This window comes from Rissa tridactyla, chromosome 1 (assembly GCF_028500815.1).
Source record: "Rissa tridactyla isolate bRisTri1 chromosome 1, bRisTri1.patW.cur.20221130, whole genome shotgun sequence".
In the NCBI taxonomy this organism is placed as follows: Eukaryota; Metazoa; Chordata; class Aves; order Charadriiformes; family Laridae; genus Rissa; species Rissa tridactyla.
The window spans coordinates 57,442,310-57,456,809 of NC_071466.1; the positions used below are offsets into that span (position 1 = coordinate 57,442,310).

At 36.0% G+C, this 14,500-nt stretch overlaps 1 protein-coding gene across 1 annotated transcript in view; it reads left to right on the plus strand.

Annotated features, from left to right (window-relative positions):
* GPC5 (glypican 5) overlaps positions 1-14,500 on the plus strand; it is a 736,580-nt gene that overhangs the window by 242,558 nt on the left and 479,522 nt on the right. The window contains exon 6 of the mRNA XM_054188939.1: positions 5,975-6,095. Within this exon, the coding sequence (XP_054044914.1) occupies positions 5,975-6,095 (121 nt within the window). The remainder of the gene's footprint in view (positions 1-5,974; positions 6,096-14,500) is intronic.

The following is a 14,500-nucleotide window of genomic DNA, read 5'->3' on the forward strand; positions in this document are numbered from 1 at the left end:
TCTGGAGAATTTTGCATCTAGATCAAAACTTTATGGCTCAGACCCAGTTTTAGCATTGATTTCTTACTCTATCTATTCTATACTGACGTTATTCCGCAAAGCTGGTTTGAAGGAATGGAAAATCTTGATCAGTTGTTGCCAATAAATATGATGTATCAGTATGCGTTGTCATCAGAATATAACATAGATTATTTGTGCTGGAGGGATACAAAAGTAGATCTGCCTTAAGAACCATGTCCAAAATGGCTGATCCTTATGAGAGTTACTATATTCATTACTTCTAATAGCTTTTCCAACTGCATGTACCAAGAATTCAGTGATAGCCAGTAGAGCATGGTCTTCTCTTTTAACAGAGATATTGATACAATCAATTAGAAAACACACCAACTACATTTCTAGATACAATAGAGAGTAATAGGAAATTTACATGAATATTCATATATTGAACTCAGAAAATGTGCACCTTGTTATTCATCACTTTAAAACATGTTTCTAGAATACAAATATATTGGTGCTTGTTTTTTTTCCCTAGCGTTGATGAAAATGAATAGTACTTGGGGACCAAGTCTGCCTATTAAAGTGATGTGATACATTACCATGCTTGTACAGAAATGAGCACAGATGGCGGGTCTATTACTTCTCTAGCAAGAAATTTGTCTTTTTTTTTTTTCTTTTTTTTCCTCGGGATTTAAATCTGAGCAACACTTGCTCAAGTCAGGCTACCTCTGTGGGAATCCTTGAAATGTTTTTCCCATTACTTGTACATTAGGAGTAAAAGAAACACAAAGTGATTAATGCTGTATTAAAACTTTATAATGTATGAAGTCTTTCAAACCAAGAATATGAGATTTTTATATTTTTCCCCCAACTAAAGAGAAACATATTTTGCATGTAAATGTAAGTCAACAGGGATGAAGTTTTGTGTACCATGCTCAGATTCCCAATAGCCCATTTAGCTCTGACAGATCATTTAGTTCACATTAGAATGTTTGAAGATGTTAGATTTATAGACATTTGTTAATTAAACACAATGATATGTGGAAAATAAAACAACATATAAGTAAGTTTATAATTTTTGTATGCAAAAGATATTATTTCAAGCAGAAAGAGTAGATTAAATAAAAAGATTGACTTACATAATCTTACTTTTTTGAAAAGAATCAGTAAAGCAATACTTCATGAGGCTTTGTCAATGCCTTATTAGACACCTGAAGAACAAAAAAAAGATTTTCAACTTGCCTTGTGCCTTGCCAAAGCCCGTAATTACAAAAGACTCAAAGTTAAATCATAGTTTTTAACATCAATTGATCAAAGCTAGATCACCTTGCAGTGAAAGCAAATTTAATATGGATTAGTTATTTCCAATAACAGAAAAACATGCAAACAAATGCATTTACTTCAGTATGTGAAGTGTATTCACGTTTGGGTGTTCTATGCTGGGTCCACCATCACTTAACAATGCAACATCACAGGAAAAATGCTGTTCAACACTTATGCTGTGAACTGGTCCACAGAGGAGTGTCAGATTTGGTGTGGTGGGTCGACCCTGACTGAGTCAGGGCACTCTATCACTCCCCTCCTCAACTGGACAGGGGGAGAAAAATAAGACAGAAGGCTCGTGGGTTGAGATAAGGATACTCAGCAATTACCATCATGGGCAAAACAGCGTCAACTTGGGGACTTAATTTAATTTATTACCAATCAAATTGGAGTAGGATAATGAGAAATGAACCCAAACTTTAAAACACCTTCCACCCCCCTTGGACACAAAGTTTTTTCTGTGGATGTATTCCTGTGTGTTATTTGGGGTCTGCTGAGGCCTGTAAAAGACAAAAATATCAGGAGGATGGGCCGAAATGTGTCAGTTGTCACAGACCTGGGTTTGAACTGTTCTGGGGGCAGCCAGTGCATTTGTGAAGGTTTTAGGTGGAGGGGTGCTCTGTTCTGCTTGGGAACATTGCTTTGGAGGGTGAGGAGGCCCACAGGCAGTGGGAAGCAGGGGCAATCACAAATTCGCTTCTGTCAGCCCTGGAAAGGATCATGCTGGCTGTGGATGAAAGAAAGGTCAGGAGTGATAATGAAAGTAGAAAGGTGCTAAACAGCTCAGAGCAAGTAAGGCCAACTAATATGGAGGTTGTTACTACCAGTACCTAATGATCCAATAGTTGTTCAATGCTAATAGTCCTAAAGTTGTGGTATTATCAAGCACTAGTGTGATACTTGTCATTGCTTCAATGCCCATGTCACTTTTGCTTCACCTGCTTACCCTTCCCTACTCTCAACTGAAAAAAGCAAACCCCACCTCTGAGCAGTCAGCAAGGATGCTATTTAGTAACTAATGTCAGTAGGTTCTTTGACAGGTAAGTGACTGAGTGGATTTCCTTCCTGAAAGGAAGAAAAAGTAGCCTGGTAGTGACTGTAAAAGAAGAAAATTATTACCAAACTTTCAGTTTCTTTATGTCGTAGCTGCGAGGACAGGCAAAAGATGGACGGGGATATTCCCAGACTAGAGCATGCCCACTCATACTATACAACTGCTCTCTGTGCAGAGGTGCTTCTTTCTCACCAAAGTGGGTGAAAGAGCTGAAGATTAAGTGAAATTTGCTACAGGCAGTGTTACAGGGTAAGAATATCTGGACTTTGTATAGGAATTGCCTCAGTCATGAGAACTGAGAGAACATTCAAATGGATTTTGGACATGTTTCGGTGATAACGTGAAGCTTCCAACCCAAAATGTCAAAGAGCCATTGGGCCACACAGGTTTGACAATGTTGAAAATGTGTAAATAAGAAAAAGAGTATATTTTTTTACATGAGAAAGGAGAATTAATCATTGCCTAGAAAGACATTTTAATATTAGGTAATAGAGCTCCTCTACCTGGGGAGCAGATGTGTATTTTGCCTTTGAGAGAATACAAAAACAATTACTATAACAGAATGACTAGGAGTGGGAGAGAGAGAACTAAAATTAATTGCTTACACTTTTTACTGGTAAGTAAATCCAATTATTCCTTATGAATGACAGCTGAAGAGGAACTTAGAGGATGACAGCTCTAAAGAGGTTGGGGAACAAAATTGAAACTTTTAATATCTGGTCCACTCATAAAACAGTATTACTTTCCCTCGCGTGAAAGAAGGGAGTTAGTCCTACGGTAAATACCAGCTGTGCACAGGTGTGGATTTCATTGTGGAAATAGCTGGAAAAGAAATGATGGTCAGCCTTGAATGAGTCACTGCCAGATAATTCCCAGATGAGACGAATTAATAAAATTGTAACCTATGCAAGTCTCAACTTCTGTGTGGTTTATTTCTTCCTGCCCGGTTAGAGAAATGAGTATCATCAATTAAATTAAAATAAGGAAAAGGATATTCTAGTTATTCAGTTCACAGGCAAATGTGTAGTAGTTGGGTTTGCAGCATTTGAAGAAAGGTGTTAATTGAAGAATTCCAAGTGACAGAAAGTGAGAACATAGGTTTTGTGAGCTGTGAAACAGAAAATGGGAGCACTGTTTAGAAAGGATAGCCATAACCTTTGAGATTTTTTCATAGTGTTATAGTATGAAGAGAAGTTACTGTGTTGCATTAAACCAGTGTGTTGAGTTAAACCAGTTGTCCATCTGGTGAGTGCAGTATTATTCAGCTGGAAAGAGGAAGGAAGGAAGGAATTCCATATTGAATTATCTATTTTGATTTAGAAAAAATGACTGTTGAGGAAGGATTTTTGAGAAAAATATTGGAGAAGATTTTTAGTTTGGGGGTGTTTTGTTGTTTTTTTGGTTTTTTAATCCTTAGAAGCTACCAGAAGATTTATTGACCCTACTCAATTTGCTGCGTTAAAAGTTCCCCCAAGTCTAGCAGGCAGGCTGCATTTTTGGTACACAAACCTATAAAAAGTTTTGCCGCATCACTACAAGATGGCAAATTGCCCCATCACTGTAAGACAGCACAAAAAGCTGTCTGCTACAAACCTAAATGCCACACTGTGAGGAATATGAACCATTCATATATTCAATGCATTCAACAGTGCTATGAAGATTTTTTTATAAACTCATTCAACTACCATGTTCCAATGAACTACATTTAAGTACATTAAGCCTCGCTGTCCTGACTGTGCATCATTAACATCTATTCCAAGTAATATTATGGCTAGTGAATCAGTAAAGGGTTCCATAATGGCTTTTAGTAATGAACTCATTATTTTTAGTATTTACCTTTCACTGATACAGTGTGTCCTGAATATTGGATACAGCTGTCTATTTTCTCAAATGAAGGATGAATAAAGCTGGAATCTTTTACTGGTGACTAATTGTAGGTGATTATTGCTGTGATATGTTTATACATAATTGAATTTAAATTTGATATTATATCTGCTTCCAGTGAACTTGATCGCAAGTAGAAGAAATAGAGAGCAGATTTGCCCTAAGTAGCACATACAGAGCTGTATCTAGAAGATCTAGAATTTTAGTATTTACTGTGTGAAATCAAATGCTTTAAGGGACTTAAGAGATGAACGACTGCTGACTCTTAATACCTTAAATGTCAGGGAAAATTTTGCTGAGCCTCAGAATTTGTTCACTTTTGAAGCATTTTGCAGAACTTGTAGTCCAAAAAGTATCTTCTTGTAATGCCTAAAGGAGCTACTAATTTTTGTCATACAGAAGGCAAATTGTGCTCTCTGGGACCTATGGAAAACTTGGCATCATTTTGTATGACAGGGTTAATTTATATCTATGAGCATGGCCAATGTCATTTGAGGAGTGGTATCTGAGTCCACGTATACTTCCTTAGGAATATCCTCAATCTCCTTTAAGGTGATATTTAAGGAAATATCACAGACAAAATATTGTTGTTATGTGGCAACCTTGCTTTAATGAACAGTGTTCGTTGTTTAGCATACATGGAAGGTTTTCTGCAGAGCTAAGAGGACCTGCAATGTTTTTCATAAAACAGTTTCTGAAAAATTTGAATATGCTGTGTTGTCCATGCTCATACGCAGACGTAATAGGCAGGAATTAGGCATTTCTTTGCTCCATTCCTGATAGGGTTCTTTCCTTTCTTTTTTCTTACAGTGTAACAGCTGGCAAAATATTTTTGAGACAGAGATACATAGAGCTATCCTGTTGTAGAGTATGCAGACAAAATCTAACATATGGAGGGTATTTGCATAATGTACAGTAGCTGTGATGAGAAGGTAGATATTCAGGGTTTTTTTGCATAACTTGAGTATTACATATAACACGGGAAGTTGAATGAAGAATTGTGTCTTAGTAAACCACAGAATTGTGCTAGGTCGTTGATTTTAGTCTCTGCATTTTGAGTTTTGATATATTAGAAACAATGTTCTACTTACTTACTACAGCAGTTCTTTCTTGAATGAGCATATATCTGGTTCCTGTTGCTTCTTTTTTACTTAGCTGTCTATTAAGTAAATTTTGGTCTACTCTGCACTTATATCAGTTATATAATGCTAAATAATTTATGCACAATTGGGCTGTTGTCTTGCAATAAATGTTCTATCTGCATGTGCATTCACAAAAACACTAAGAAACTTCAGGTGTAGTTCTGAACATACAGTGTGTGTAGAATCTGGGGTTTGTTTTGAAATCCTGAGATGTCATGCATTTAAGCAATCACCATGGAGTTTGTATTTAGCAAAACCAAAATGGAGGACAGTCTTTGCACACACGAAAAAACACACATAGGACTGAATGTTCTCACTTCAAAATGTAGATAACTCTTTTCTTGTTAAAGTTTGTAGTAAAATTAAAGCTGTAATGAATAATACAACTTTGTGGAATGTAGTAATTACATTATGCTGTATTTCTTTTCTGTGAAAAATATGTGCACAAAATTAATGCATCTCGTTAAAGTGGAATGTTGATGCCATGAGAGCTAATACAAACTAGAAGATGACTCTCTGAGAGTAGAATAATTTACTAAACAATTTTTGTGTGTGTGTTTGTGTATTAAACTAGCTATACTCATCGTGTGGTTGGCAGTGGAGTCAAAGCTCAGTCTGCAAATCCAGAAGTAAAAGTGAAGGGAACAGATCCTGTAATAAGTCAGATTATTGACAAGCTGAAACATGTTATTCAGGTAAGCTGCTTTTACCTATAGATATAGTATAGTACTAAAAGCCGCTCTAGTAGTGAAAGTATTAATTTACTGTGCATTAAAGGTTAATTGTTAATTCAAGTTACTGCTCAGTATACGTCAACACCAAAACACTACTTGCTCTCTGTCTCACTTCAATTATTAAAAATGATTTAGTTAAAAGGTTTGCATATGGTAGATGAGCATAGGAAGTAAGACTCTGGCACCTGGCCCCTTTGTACCTGTGAGTACCACAGGGCAGCATTGCAGTAAGTGCACAAAAGCACAAACAGTAAAATTTAGGGATATTAACTGAGTGCATATGTTTAAAAAAGGCAAGAAAACATAAGTTCCCTCTACCCTCTTTACTAAATTTAGGCTCTTTCTTAACTAGTCTTGCTGAGAGGTTTTTTGTTTAGATGCCAGATAGAAAAACTAGGAAGTTTTAAGAACAGCATGCTTGCTAAAGGAGTTGGTCTTCATTACCTGATGTACATGCCTGTGTTACCAAATTTAAGGCTTACAAGGCAGTCAATTCCCATATGGTTGTGCACAATCATAGTACTGTATTGCGTTTAAAGGATTACAGTTTTCTTTTGTTACATGCTGTATCTATATGCACAGATAGCCAGGACTACGGGACCAAATTCTGATTCTATTGAAAACAATAGTTATTTTGCTGACAATTCATTATTTCAGTTTAATAATACAAGTTTCCACTCTGATCTGAATTTTCAGTGACAAGAAATGTTCTACTGGGATTTCTTGTCAGTAAACCATCTAACCCAGTATCCTCTCATCTGCAGAGGGAAAAGGAGAGGTACTTAGGGAGGATTTACAAGTTTCATCTAAGGATTTGCTTTAATTTTGTTTTTCCATCTTGGTGGCTTTTAAATACAGTTTCCCAAATGGTTTCTGGAGTTGAAATAAGCAAGCCATTCTAACATTACTGATGTCTTCATGATAAACTCTCTCGGTTGTTATGTTATTTCTCTATTCGTATAAAATACCTCTACTCCGACAACAAAAGAAAGAGCGGTGAAATAGAAAAAAAAAAAAAAAAAAAAGAAAAATTTCTTTTCTGTCAGCAGGGTTGTTTTCTGGAAGTGGCATCCAGATTGAAGCTCAAAGGCAATCATTACTCATTCCTCCTTAAAAGAAATATCTTTTGTAGCCCTCCAGCTTCAACATGCTTTTGTCTCTCACTTTATTAAAATGGTGACTACAATGGTGAGAAAATGAATACAGTTTTCCCTCCAAAGAGATGGTATACCTTAATTAAGAACTACAAATTACTATGCGAAGGGAAATATTGCAAATCTTACTGGGTAAGCCTCAAGGTCTTTCATCTACCAGGAATGCCCTCCTTCTTTGATATTAAATCTGCACTGTATAGTTTATTGTGTTGTTTTCCTCTAGAGACTAGGAGTTGTGTTGTTTCCTCCTTGGGTGAGGATCTAAAAGAGGGGAATAGAACAATTCCATTATGAGGTATTTATTTTGAGAGCTTATTTGCCCTTGTCCCAAAAGAATAGAGTGGGTCTTGGGTATAAAGACATAATTTACATACTGCAAGTCCTACTAACCTCTGAATATGTTATCTTTCTATGGGATAGTTTCCTTTCTTGAAGCTCTGAGTATGGAAATAGGGTCAGGGGATAAAGAGAGCATCAAATTCCTTAGAGACCCGACATATAACTGCTTTTTCTCAGATAAAAGGGCTGAAGAAACTGCAGAAAAAGCTTTCTTCTCTACCATTTACTGCTTGGGATGGGGAGCATAAATTAGAGATTCAAATACAAAAGATCACCTTTTTGTCCTTTGTGATATGAAAAGGATGAATCACATATTAAGCTTATGATGGACAGATTAAATAAGGGGAGCTTAATGGATTGTGGTGCTGCCTCAGGGACAGACAGAGTCATACTTAAGTCCAGCACTCTATCCAAGCAGTATTACTACACAGCAAAAGTTTAAATAGCTAATTTAGTAGAAAAAAATCGTACTCGTCTTGTTTTCCAGAACTAATAATTCCTGAAATATGTAAAAGATATATATACTTTAATTTAGCTTTAAGGCGACACAGATTGGCAGGATGATATGTAACTTGTTGTTTGTGTAGGCAACTATATATATTTTTTATATAAATTCCATGTTGCTGTAACCTTGCTTGCTAAGCAAGTACATTTTTGTTATTTGGTTGTGTTTTGTATGTAGTCATTTGCTTTCTGTATTAGGAGAAAGGAAATAAGTGGTAATTCGGGTTTATGTGACTTTTCACATCAGCTTTTAAACTTTTCAAGATTCAGGATATTGAAGTAGAAGTTACCTCTGTCTCATGATTTCATGGTAGGATACGGTCCTTCCTTCTCAGCCATAGTCAGAGTTCTGTGTATCAGTGGTAAGTATAGCTTGATTTTTTTACTTGTACAGCCTGTCATGGTACCAAGGGTTTCAGGACTGAATAGTCTCTACCACTTTGTAAATAACAACGCGTGGCAAAGAATCAGAAGCTTCTCACAGTGAAAACGGTGAAATGCACAGATAACCTGTGGCATTTGTTTGCAGCAGGGGTGGAATTCAGTTCTTTAATCAGACAGCTGCGTTTCGTTGCTTAAGCTTCCCTTACATGTGGATTTAGTCATGGACCTTAGAGAGATGTTCATTTGGCCATATGCAAATATTTTCTTCAGGATAAGAACAACAGTTCTTTAGTCTTGCACAATATAAAAGGAGTTTGGGTACCTTGCCCACATGTTGGCATCTGCATTGTAGACACCTGCAGTTAGGTGACTGATTTCACCCTTCATGTCAAGTTTCTGAGCCCTTTCCAAGAGGTTGTCAGTCTGAACACACAAACCAGAAATGTATCATTTTCTAATGAGAAATATTTAGCATATGCACTGGATCTTCTTATAATGCTACATTCTGCGTTTTGAAAGGCTATGTTGGACCATAGCCTTTGATCATCGAACCATAAACAAACTTAAAGTCTGCTTGAAAATGAAGCCTTTTGCTTTTGCTGGTATCTGAGCTGGGCTGAAGTACTTAGGATACTTTTGTTTGTTTGTTTGGATTTTAATTTGTCTGAAATGACTGTTAATTTCAGAGGTCTTAGGTAGAGTTCTGACAGACAGGAACTTATAGAGATACATACAAACATTTGGGGAGCTCTTAAAAAAAAATTGAAAAATCTATAGAAAGACTATTTTGAAGAGGAGGACCAGTTTTGCATTTAGAATACATGGTTTAAGTCAGATTGAGAAATATATCCTGATTAAATTTTGTCCTTCCAGACCAGAAAAGGTAATTCTCTCTAGTAAATCCAGGGTAGAAAAACTCTGTTAGAAAGCTTCGTTGTTTTCTGAAACCTTCTTTCCTCTTTGTCATCAAAGCAGATGACCCTTTTTCTCACCGATTATGCTAGATTTCCCTTCTTCCTTTCAAGAATCCAAATATGAGGGCAAGAAGAAAGTGAATATTCTGAGATGTAAAGGAAAAGCCCGTTTAAGGGAGAGCTTAGTGAGCTCTCAGAAAATCAGACTTTACATATTTATTGTACAAATGACTATATATTATTAAGTAGAAAAAGAAGAACAGATATCTTAAAGATCCATTCCTGCTTATCTTTAACGGGTACATAAAAAAACAGATCAAAGACCATTCTGCCTTGCATGCAGGAAAGAACAGATGTCTCCTGGTATCTCCTCATTTCTTGCAAGGTAGATATAGAAGTGCATAAAAATCCCAAGCAAAGAATCGGCTTTAAAATATGTAACATACAATGCTTAAACATATTCTGTTCTCTAAATTCTGTTATATTAAAAACTTCAAAACACTGAAACCAAACTTGTTGCATAAGTGAGAGTATCGTCTTCCCAGCAGGCTGTGGTTTCTGGGCTCTTCTCCTTTGTGAGAGGCTCACAGTAATCCTCCTCCTTTTTCTGTAAATAGTGGATTAACCAAAAATCAATAAAACTTTTTGATTCCATAGGACCCTGACTGCTATAATCTGTGCTCTGGACTCCACAGGTTCATATTCACAGCAACAAAGTGCAATTAGACGAACTAAAATAAACTCTGCTGAAGCAGTCAGTGCTGAAAATGGCTTGACAAAGTCACCTTCTTTTGTAAAAATCCTTACTTGTACAGACTGGTGTTTTGGAGAGTTTTAAATGATGGGCTCTTCTTCATTCATTTGTCTTCACGGTAGGCAAATAATGGGTTCAGTGCATAGCCTCTTACGTACTGCAATCTACAACTATTACTCTAATAGGCAATCATGACAAGCAAAGTCAGTTGCATATGGCAGCAGTAATAATGGTAATTATTTTTCTTTCTTCCCCTATAATTTAAAAACATGATTCATTTATCTTTACTGCAAGTGCAAATACTGAGATTATGAAGTAAGTATGATATTTTGGTGCTGTGATTACAGGCGATTGGACCTTGGTCATTTCAATGTATTTCTTCTTTCAAAAAAGATACTGCTTTTGAAAATAATAGACGTTACTTGGAGCTCGTATTTACAGGTGATATAAAGACTTCCTAATTTTAGGAAATCCTGCCATAGTAGAAAATACCTCTATGACTGTCTGTCTAAATTGGGCAGAACAAATCTCCCTCTGGACATCTCCAGGGGCACCTGCTAGTCTATTGACTATTCTGGAAATGTAAATGCTTCTATTAGGATAAATGATTTCCTATTTCTAGGTGAAGCAAAAGATGTGCATGAACTTATTTGGAAGGAGTCCCATCTTATACTGCTATACCACTGGACTGCTAGCTGATATACATGGAATAATACTTTCTCCACAAAGGGCTGAAAACTGTCACTAATGGAAATGACGCCTACATCTTTAAATGAATAGAGGCCACTACTTCATAAGACATTAAATATAGGTGACAATCTATTTTTTTGTTTACTACTGGTCGCTGTTATGGTGTGGTAAGCACTGTGTTTCACCATGCCATCATTTACCCATTTACCTAGCTCAAAAAGGTTACAAAAATAGTGAGGTGAGATTTTGTTTTGACACTGATCTGTCATTCTAACAACTAAACTTTTCAGCTGTGTTTTTCAAAGCTTTTATCAATGTACCGGCCAGTACATTTTGCACAAGCAAAATAATATGTGTTTTCGTAAGAGCTGTTCAAGCACATATTGGAAATGGTGATAGAATACATTACCTAAGCCCTCATCTGCACATCCAAAGAACGATGTTTTTAAATTATTCATATGCAAGATGTGGCACTTGCAGTTGTGCTTCCCTTTGATCACTGATACCAAGTTTGTGCTTTCTTTAGTGTTATGATAATCATCTAATAGTTAAAATCCCTCTGTACCTTAGAATAGTTCAAACTGCTGTATAAATTTAATGATTCTGATGACTGTTGATGACTGAAATGCAATTCTTTCTCATGGAATGAGTGAATTCTCAAGAGTACAGCATTTAACGGTCTTGGATACTTAGGGCCTTAGTTTTATATGCTCTTTAGTAACACGTTCTTGGAGACCCACTTATTAAATGTTTTTCTTTCCTTTTCTTAAATAATTTTTTGTTCATATATTGTATTCTGCACTTTGCACTGTTCAATAACAGGTACCCCATAGATGTAATTGGGAAGTAAAATTTCAGTGCACTTTGTACAACAGCCATTCCACAGTCACTGGTGTTAGAATTGCGTTCAGCTGTGTTTGCTCCTAAACTGCCTATTTATTATTTTAATTGCAACAGGAAAGACTGCTTCACAAGTTTTATTTTGTTTTTCATTTTACAAATCCATATCTAAATGTTAATTTTGCTTTAGTTTTCACTGTTACTAAGTTTTTCACTTTCTAGTTTATTCCAACTTTAGAACAATCCTGCAAGGTACAGAATAGCTCAGTATCTTGATTGTGTTAATTTTTTTCCCCAGTTATTTGTTGGCTTTCCCGTTCATATTTGATGTGTTGTCTCCTTCTTTTGTTTTATTTCTAGAATCAATACAAAGTTACCGTCTTTTTGAAATCAGTCCCTTGGACAAATTCGATTTTGGCAAGACATGATAGCAGAGTATGAGAGTGACGTGTCATATTAGGATATTTCTACTTACCAGAGAAGCCTATTTCTTATTTGTTGTGTGAGCTGCTCCTGTCTTTTGGCACATCCACGGGGAGCCAGCTTATCACACTGTATTGTTTTAGGCTACCTCTGACTGCTAGCTGGTGCCGAAGATATGTTAAATACTGGAGTATTACCATTGCATGTAAGACATTGGCATAACTTCTGTAAAGATATTAAACAGCTAGAAATGAAATGGGAAATTATTTTTTGAGTTTGAACCTCATCCTTTCAAAATACACTTCAACTTCCAACCTCAAAAATACACGAGAGTACAGTATCACTGATGCTTTTGTGTCTCCTGAGAGCGAAAAGGTTTTCTTCACAGTTCTGTGATGACAATGAAGGCATATGCCCTTTTTGTGGTCTTTGTGTATTTGTAAGTCAAAGCACTGAAAGTTATATGAACATTCTGAGATGACTGTAAATCCTGGAAAATTATGCGTAAACTCAAACCGATGTATGGTTTACAGGTGGAAGGCAAAGAAGGAAAAAGTGATTAGGAGGGCATGAAGTTGAAACCGTGCATCTCCCAGTGCTGGGATGCTGAGGGGGCTAAATTGAGAAGAACAGGTCACTCGCAACATAGTTGGTTTTGACATTAATTTAAATAAAAACCCAATAATCTTTTTTCCTGGTTTGTTTTGTTTTTCGCTAACTAACTTACCAAAGTTATTAAAGGCTAATCAGAGTCCCATTCATTTAGCACAAATGAAGCTCATTTTTGTGTAGTATGTTTTTAAATAGGATTTGTGCTTAAATGAAAAGCTTTTGATTTCTCTTAATGTGAATAACAAAAGGAAAAGATTGTACATGGTACAGAGCTTTCTGTAACTAAGCTAAAAGTTCAAATTTGTCTAAAACTCTAAATGATGAGGTATTTGAAAAATATTTAAAATCCCTAACATATGTATTTTTGCTATGTTTTCTTTCATTGCTTATAAAGCATTGCACAGTACACAGTGAGAAAACATACCCATCGATGCAACAGAGAGATACTATCAATTCTTATCCGTTTAGTGCAGACAACAGTGGCACAGAAAACAAGACAGCCTTTTCTAGCTACTTAGGTGGATAGTGACACTAACTGAAGTATTCATTATGGTGCAGATGCTCTCTACAAAAGCCTATTTTACACCTAAATTGCTTGCTGCTATAGCTGGTAAAAACTGCTTGTGTTGGGTTTTCTTAGCAAAACAGAAACCTTGTTCTATCTTCTCATTTTTAAGTACAATATTAAGTGAAGGAGAGTTTTGAGGTTTTGGAAGAGTTATAGGTATGACAAACAATGTGATCTAGGTCACAGATTTTGTGATGCTTACTTTAGAAAATCTGATCTACTTTACTATTTGCAAAACTGTGGAAAGGAAATTATTTTTTCCTATTTTTAATTTATTGTTTATGCTCCTTGGCTCTCTTAAAAATGTATTTTTATTTTATTCTTTTAATACTTTCTTTCAAAATTCCCATAACCTTGGCTATAGATCTCAAAGAAAACAAGCGGTTTTGTCCCCCTACTCCATGGAAGTAGTAACAATTGTGAAAGTGAGGAGTTTCTGATGCCCTTAATTACCAATCCCAATTTTGAAAAGGAAGGGAATATACATAACAGTATATAATAGGACAGACTAGAGAGTTCAAGAAGGCTTCAGGGCCCTGATACAGTAGTCACAATCGTATTCACACAACCTATCATTGACTTTGGTGGGCTCCACAGAAGTGTAGGCATCAGTCCGTGAAGGCTGGACATTTTTGCTTTCTTCTATAATTTCATCAGTGACTAGAAAATCCCTTCTCTTTGCAGTAAGGTAGTACCCCATTAGTTGTACAGATGGATGCAACATATTGCATAATGTGTGACTGGATAGATTGCCAGATTTTTAACTAGCTGCCTGGTTTAGGAGAATCTTTCCTCCAAAATGGCTTGGGATTTTTTTGGGGCGCATGTGTTTTTTCATTGTTATAAAAAAACGCAAAAAACCTCCTTAAATTTATTATATATTTCAGTTGTATAAAAGGGAGAGGAAGCTGTTAATGCCTTATTTCATATTTTAATTGGATAACTTATTTAACCTCTTTGATGTCTTTTGAGGAAAGGGAAGAAAACTGCTATAGGAAATGCACTTAATCTTGAGTGAATGCAGTTTAACAACTGACTTCTCTCTGAATACTTTCAATAAAGGATTGTTTTAGGCAGCAGTATTGTGGATTATTTTTGCTGTTGGCCTTCCCACTTAGAGAATCAACTGTTGTGCAATGGCAACCATGCCACTTAGCATATAATCAACTAGAAATGACTTTAGG